An 8,100-nucleotide genomic window follows, 5' to 3' on the forward strand; every position below is an offset into this window, starting at 1 on the left:
TTCTTACCTCTAATCAATTCCACAAAATGATCAAATTTGAAGAAGGCAGTCTAGTTAGTTCTTTAAAGTTACACAAATCCAAGTTAATTAACTCAATTGTTCGTCCATTAGTGATTAAACATTATTTTATGTGACTTAAGTTTAAATTTCGACTCCTATTTCTGTCAGGTGCTGGATTTACTCATGAATCACTCAATATATAAAAGCAACAAAGTTCATGAGCACTATATAAAAGCAACAAAGTTAGGGTCAATTAATTTTAATTACTAAAAGCCATGGTATCCTACGCATATAATATAGTAATATTCTTTGATTTGGTTTAGTGAGATGTGGACCTATTCTAACATGTTTCCAGTAACTTCAACTTCGTATTACTCCAAAAGTTAAAAAAAAAAAAAAAAAAAATTGAAAATGAAAAAGATTACATGATCTCAAATTAGAAGGGCATTATTGTCCAAAAAAACAGCTACAAATTTATTTCGTGTTAAGATTGACCATACAAAATATGCATGTATTTTCCCTCTTTCCCCCCCACTTTTAACATTACCAGTTCACACATAACAGCAATCCACCATATTTTATAAATTTTCATTGAAAACACCTTAATTTTTTTTCTCATTCGGTGTCCGATACTTACATTGAAACTCGACTAATCCAGATTCACACCGATAGGATAGGACCCATTCGGAAGATGCACTTCCTATCAAGAATTTTTCATACCCAAAATCTCTGATTATGGAAGGAGCAGCATCATCCGATGCAGAACATCCTTTGGTGGTAACACCTCAGTTATTTAATAGGAGTACTATTATTCGGTAGATACTTATAATCACCGGGTAATTATACAAAATCAGGAAATTAATTTTAACGGTTAAAAGTTTAAAAATAATATATTAATCATGTTAAGCAATAGATAAATGATAAAAATGCTAAATATCATATATTTATTAATTTAGAGTAGATAGACAGTGCGACAAAGTTCTTACCGTACACCAACAACATACTTAATATAATCCCAACAGATGGGTCTGGAGAGGTCATAGTGTAAGTACTTGGTAAGAAGGCTGTTTCTGGTATACCATCGGCTCAAGATGCAAAGGTCTTATTGTATTATGCTCATTGTTAATCATCATTAATTCTGTCAAATCAATCCAAAAAAAAAATATAAAAATAAACTCCTTTTAAAATGAATAACATAAAGACCACCAATCAATGTTTCATTTCATAAGTCGTCTTTGCTTCACCTGCTCAGTTTCTTTGTGTGAACATACAAAGCTTTGAATTTTCTCTCTTCATTTGCCAAATTCAATCAATTCTTTGAACTATGTCATCTTAAAATTACCTCAAGAACCCAAAATATCATGGTTTCTCTCATAATTTTCCCTCAAATTTGTGAAGATCACTAGTGATTTTCCCAGTCAACTCAACAACCAACCTCCAACCAAACAAAGTTTTGCTAAATCATTGCTATTTTTTCAACTGGGTGTCTCCCAAATTGATTAAAGATTCCATTTTCCCAACTGGGTCTCTCTCACTTGATCAAAGTTTCCATTTTTACAACTGGGTTTTGCTTAATTTCCAGCTGGGTCTCTCCCAAATTGATTAAAGATTCCATTTTCACAACTGGGTTTTGCCCAATTCCCAACTGGGTCTCACTCAATTTGATCAAAGTTTCCATTTTTACAACTGGGTTTTGCTCAATTTCCAAAAGGGTCTCTCTCAATTTGATTAAAAAATATATCTTACTTTCCCAACTGGGTTTTGCTCCATTTTCCAACTGGGTATCTCTCAATTTGATCAAAGCTTCCATTTTTACTACTGTGTCTCTCTCAATTTGATCAAAGTTTCCATTTTTACAACTGGGTTTTGCTCAATTTCACTCTAAATTTGATCAAAAGTTCCATTTTCTCAACTGAGTTTTGCTCAATTTCCAACTGGGTCTCTCTCAATTTGATCAAAGATTCCATTTTTCCCACTGGGTATCTCTCAATTTTATTAAAGATTCCATTTTTCATCTGGGTTTTGCTCAATTTCCAACTGGATGTCTCTAAATTTGATCAAAGATTCCATTTTTCCAACTGGGTATCTCTAAATTTGACCAAAGATTTCTTTTTTATCTCTCAAATTGATCAAAGTTTCCCTTTTCCCAACTGGGTTCTGCTCAATTTCCAACTTAGTCATCAAAGTTTCCATTTTTCCAACTGAATTTGATTAAAGAATCCATTTTCCCCAAATGGATCATCAAAAAGAAGCCTTAATCAATGAGCTAACTGAGTTAATCGACGTCGTTTCTGGTTTACCGGAGTGTCGATCAGTATCTAAAAGGATGTACAGTAATTTAGTGAGAAGGGTGAAACTTTTAAGCCCTTTAATTGAAGATTTAAAAGATAGTGATGTTGAAGTTGAAGATGATGTTGTTAATGGACTTGTGTTGTTGAAATTTGCTCTTAATTCAGTTTTGGAACTTCTTAAATCTGTTAATGAAGGCAGTAAGATTTTACAGGTATTGTTTTGCTTGTTTAATTTGTTGATTTTCAAATAAAGTGAAAACGTTTTCCGGGAAAAAGTGAAAAAATTTCATGGCCAAATGGGCATTTTGAAGTTGGAGTTGTGTTTGGTTATACGTTTTGCAAAGAATATTTGGTTGTTTGAATGTACTGTAAGTGAAAAAAGTGAAAACAGGTTTTTAGCTGTTTTTTCAAATTTCAAATAACAACTTCAAGTTGTATTTGGAATTTCCATGGCCAAACGTTGATTTCCAAATAAAGTGAAAACGTTTTCCGGAAAAAAGTGAAAAATTCTTATGGCCAAACGGGTCCAGTTGCAGCTCGATGAAATTTATGAAGTTGAAGTTGTGTTGGGTTATACTGTTTGCTAAGGAGAGAATAGAGCACTTTATTTGGAATTTGTGAAGATGGAGTTGGAAAACAAGTTTGGACCATTTTTGCAAATTTGGAAACCAACTCCAAGTTGGATTTGAAAATTTTATAACCGAACATTGATTTTGAAATGAAGTGAAAATTATTACGGAAAAAGTGAATAATTCTCATGGCCAAACGGGTCCTTAATTTTGTCACTGTTGAATGATTTATGCCAATTGCTTAGGAGTAATCAATCTTGAGTGTAGGAACAATCAGTTTTATATCCTGCTATTTGTTTTGCTGATTTTGTGGTTGCTGGAAAGATCATGTTATATTCAACTCTTTTTTTTTCATCTGTTATGAATTTTATGTATAGATTAGTTGGTATCGTCCTGTTGGAGCTACATGCTTGTTGACAAGGAAAAAAGTTGAACCATGTATTTGAGCTACTATTTAGCAGAAATCAGATTGAGGGTGTGTTTGGTATGAAGAAAAATGTTTTCTTGGAAAATAAGTGGGTTCCTTTCTTATTTTTGAGTGTTTGGTAAGTAAGTAAAAAAAAAAACTATTATCTCAAGAGCATTTATATCTAATCTAGCAAAACACTGGGGGTGGAATGGAGTGAGGAGTAGGGGTTTGGGGGTGGCAGGGGGTGGGATGGTAATGGGTTGGGGGGCGTTGGGTGGGTGGGGAGAAGATATTGAACTTGAAATTTCACTTATGGAACTTGTTTTTCCTATTTTCATTAGGGAAATCATTATCCTTTTTAAGGAACTTGTTTCCTAAAGAAAATATTTTCCAAAACATTTTGACCAACCAAACATAAGAAAATTCGTAAACATTTTCCAGAAAATGTTTTCCTCCATACCAAACACACCCTAACTACTCCTGAAATGCAGGACAATTTGAGAAAGATGTCAAGCTTATTAGGCCAGGGGTCGGGGTAGAAGCCCAGATACGGGTTTTGTCAAACCAGTAGCTTTTGTTCAAAGTTCAAACAGTGTGTGTTAAGAAATTCAGTAGACAAATATTAAATTTAGAACCCAATTACTAGCACTTGAAGTAGTCGTTTTAACATCCAGAACCCATAAAGTTGAAATAGTATGAGGCAGTAGCAATATGGTCTATGGACCTTGAAACCATTACATAGTGTTTTCTTGGGGGGCCTATTCCTGTCTTCATATGGTTGTGTTTCCGATCTCTCTTAGTAGATTCATCAGGACGGTTATGGCTTGTAATTTTTGATCATTCCTTGTAAGTTTGAAACTTCTGTAGATTACTACATTCCATGAGCTTTGCAGTGTGTTCGGAGTCTTAAGTAAGTACTTGAATAGCTATACTTTCCGTTCAGCCTTTTACCATGTTTTGATTCCTGTATATTTTTTAGTGGTTCTAATATCAAAATGGGGTTGATGTTTTCTTTCTGTTATAAACCCGAATTCCTTGTGGCTTTGGTTCCAGAGACACTAACATTAATTAAACTTAAAAAAGGAAATAGAATGGACTGTTCCTATGAATTCTCCAACGGATATCATTTTCTTAGGACATCCGATACTTGAATTGTCTCAGCCGACAATGGTTCACAATGGTTTATAGTTGTTGAATTGTGCAAACTATCCCGTCTTAAAGCTTAAACTGTTAGAAATGAAACACTTCCATTATTTATTGTGGTCTTCGACTCACCTCCTCACGTGTTAGCCTATGTTTTTACTTGGCCCCAGCATGTGGAAATATTTCTGTTGACAGGTGGCAGTGAGATTTGAACCAATGATATCTTTCCTAAGGGTCACCTGTGTTTTCGTCTTGCAGGCTCTGCAGATCGACAATATATCGTTAAGGTTCCTAAAAGTAACGGAGCAAATTGAAGATGCACTAAGCCAAATTCCTTACCATAAGCTTGATATATCCGAGGAAGTTCGAGAACAAGTACGTCATCTAGCAATTCTTTCAGTGGTTATTACCCGATATCCATTCTGTTTTACTGAATATCTTCACATTGTTTGGTTTCTTCTAGATTGAACTTGTGCATGCTCAATTTAAAAGAGCAAAAGGAAAGATGGAGTCACCCGATGTGCAACTGGTAATAGATTTAGCTATGGCACAAAGGGAACAAGATCCCGACCCTATGATTTTTAAACGGCTGTCCGAGAAGCTTCAGCTCAGGACCATAAATGATCTAAAGAAGGAGTCGCTTGCCATCCATGACATGGTCATTTCTAGCGGTGGAGATCCCGAAGAGTGTTTTGAAACAATTTCATTCCTCCTTAAAAAGCTAAAGGACTGTGCAATGACGGAGAATCCTGAAATGGATGCCCATGAGGGTGATAAGAGTTTGATGAAACACAGATCTCCGGTCATTCCAGATGACTTCCGTTGTCCAATATCACTTGAGTTGATGAAAGATCCTGTTATTGTATCTACCGGACAGGTTTAGTGCCTTTATTTTCTTGATAGTTCATTTCAGAGAAAATGACAAATATGGTCCCTTATGTTTGAGGATAGGTTTAAAATAGTCCCTTAAGTATTCATTAAACAATTTTGGTCCTTCAAGTTTGCCAAAAATCACTTTTAGTCTCCGTTAAGATTTAACCTTAAACACCAACAAAGTCCCAACAAATCCTAAAATGTGCAACAACAAAAAACTGCACTTGACACTAAAAATTTATAGAAAATAGCAGAAATTACACAAAAAAGAAAAATTCAGACTAGAAATAAATCACAAATAGCAGAAATGAAAAAAATTGTACCTCTAAATGTGAGATCCCGCTATTTTTTTCATAGTACCCGTCAAATCTAACCGACAGAGTTCGGTAAATATTTAATGAAGACTAAAAGTGCTAACTTTTGGCAAACTTGAAGGATCAAGACTGTTCATTGTATACTTGAGGGAATATTTTGAGACCGTTCATCGCATACTTAAGGGAATATTTTGAACATACCCTCAAACAGACACTATTTTTGTCCTTTTCTCGTTCATTTTACCTTGATGGATTATAGGATTAAATTAATTGCTCCTCTGGCTTAGATTAATTGTTGTCTGCTTTTCTTTCATGTGTAGACCTATGAAAGGTCTTGCATCCAAAAATGGCTGGATGCAGGACACAAGACCTGCCCTAAGACTCAGCAAACGTTGTTGCATACGGCATTAACTCCGAACTACGTTTTGAAGAGCCTGATTGCCTTGTGGTGTGAGAACAATGGTGTTGAACTGCCTAAAAACCAAGGAACTTGTAGGAATAAAAGATCTGGAGCTGGTGGTTCGGACTGTGATCGTGCTGCTATTGATTCGTTGTTAACAAAACTTGCTAATGGTAATCCGGAGCAGCAAAGAGCAGCTGCTGGTGAGCTCCGTTTGCTTGCCAAAAGAAATGCTGATAACAGAGTCTGCATTGCCGAAGCTGGTGCGATTCCTCTGCTTGTCGAACTGCTATCGTCATCAGATTCTCGTACTCAGGAGCATGCTGTCACCGCACTCCTTAACCTATCCATAAATGAAGGTAAGGGTGTCAAATGTGCGGTTGGGCTGAATTTGGGCGGGTTAAAATGAGCTGAGTTTATAAATGGGCAGGTTATTGATCCACACAAAAGTTACTTGGGCTGAAATGGGTTTGGGCTAAAAAGCGGGTCATAACCCAACCCGCCCAATTCTTATGAAGTTTAATTTCTTTGTTTGTTCTTTTATAATTTTTTAATCCCTAATAAGACTATTTTTTCTTTATTATGGTTAGATATAACATATCAAATAAAATAATGTCTTTTTGAAAATATTTGGACAAGTTGGGCTACATATAAGCCAAATTTTTTATGGGCTAAGCTAATAAATGGACGGCTCAATAACCAGCCCAAACTTGGGCGGGTCATGTTTTCATGGGCTAATTTTGTCACCCCTAATTATGAAGGTAACAAGGGAACTATTGTAAATGCTGGTGCGATACCCGACATAGTAGATGTGCTAAGAAATGGAAGCATGGAAGCAAGGGAAAACGCAGCTGCTACCCTTTTCAGTTTATCAGTGGTTGATGAAAACAAAGTGGCAATAGGAGCTGCTGGTGCTATCCCAGCACTTATTGATTTGCTCTGTGTGGGAACTCCAAGAGGAAAAAAGGATGCAGCCACTGCTATATTCAACCTCTCGATCTATCAAGGAAACAAGGTGCGGGCAGTACGGGCGGGAATTGTGCCACCACTAATGAGATTGCTCAAGGATCACGGGGGTGGAATGATGGATGAAGCACTTGCTATATTGGCAATACTTGCAAGTCATCAAGAGGGTAAAGCAGCTATCGGTCAATCTGAGCCGATCCCGATCTTAGTTGAGGTAATTAGGACAGGTTCTCCTCGGAACCGAGAAAATTCTGCAGCTATTTTGTGGTCTCTATGTACTGGTGATGTACAGAACTTAAAGGTAGCTAGGGATCTCGGAGCAGAAGAGGCACTAAAGGAATTGTCAGAGAATGGAACAGATAGAGCTAAAAGAAAAGCCGGAAGTGTTTTGGAACTTCTCCAACGAGTCGATGTAGTTGATTCATGACACTATATATATTGAAGTAGATGTGTGAATCTTGAAGGATTAATTCTGCCTGAGTACTTCATGGAGGTCAGACAATCCAGTAATTATACGCGCATGTCTATGTATGTACACAAGAAATGGAACTGGACCACACTTGTGACACGCGGACGGGGAAAGATCCCTTTATAAAGTCAACAATCTTTTTCTCTATATGTATGTTTTCACTTCTTTTTGACAGCTTGGTCCAGGGTTAAAGGGTTGTTTCTTTCAAAACAGTGTTTGTAGCTGTATAATGTTATTGTTTATACTTTCCACTTAGTGTTTGATTATGGAAGCACTGTCACTTTCCACTTTTGATGATGAGAAATGAAGAAAATCTGTGTTTTTCTTAGTGTTCAATCTATTACTACAAGAGTTACACACTACTCTTACCATTTCAGGTTGCTAAAGATTGTTGGAATCAGAAGTGAAGCTTAGACACCGGTTACCGGCTTTAATCATTGTTTATTTTTTTGAGCTCATCTTTTGTGCACTAACCGGGCAATTCTTTTACACAATGAGGTTAAGATTACTTACAACAACAGGTAGTTGTACATAGCATCTTAATTTGCATGTTGTTATATGCAGATGTGGAACCCAAATTTGAACCTTGTGGGTTCGAGGTTCTAATTCTTTTAAGTTACTGGGTTCTTAAGTAACAATTTATGCATATTCAATGATTTTTTCAAG

At 36.1% G+C, this 8,100-nt stretch overlaps 1 protein-coding gene across 2 annotated transcripts; it reads left to right on the forward strand.

The window, feature by feature from the left end:
* Positions 1-1,177: 1,177 nt before the first annotated feature.
* LOC132059090 (U-box domain-containing protein 14) lies at positions 1,178-7,762 on the forward strand. Of its 2 annotated transcripts, XM_059451578.1 has the most exons (7): positions 1,178-1,897; positions 2,064-2,179; positions 2,211-2,503; positions 4,671-4,787; positions 4,876-5,289; positions 5,920-6,358; positions 6,761-7,762. In XM_059451578.1, the coding sequence occupies exons 3-7, from the start codon at positions 2,234-2,236 to the stop codon at positions 7,390-7,392; spliced, it is 1,872 nt and encodes a 623-aa protein (XP_059307561.1). In that variant the 5' UTR covers positions 1,178-1,897; positions 2,064-2,179; positions 2,211-2,233; the 3' UTR covers positions 7,393-7,762. The 2 variants fall into 2 exon arrangements, with proteins under 2 accessions (XP_059307561.1, XP_059307560.1); XM_059451577.1 differs by having other exon boundaries at positions 1,178-1,843; positions 2,064-2,503.
* The last annotated feature ends 338 nt before the right edge of the window (positions 7,763-8,100 follow it).

This window comes from Lycium ferocissimum, chromosome 6, assembly GCF_029784015.1.
Source record: "Lycium ferocissimum isolate CSIRO_LF1 chromosome 6, AGI_CSIRO_Lferr_CH_V1, whole genome shotgun sequence".
In the NCBI taxonomy this organism is placed as follows: Eukaryota; Viridiplantae; Streptophyta; class Magnoliopsida; order Solanales; family Solanaceae; genus Lycium; species Lycium ferocissimum.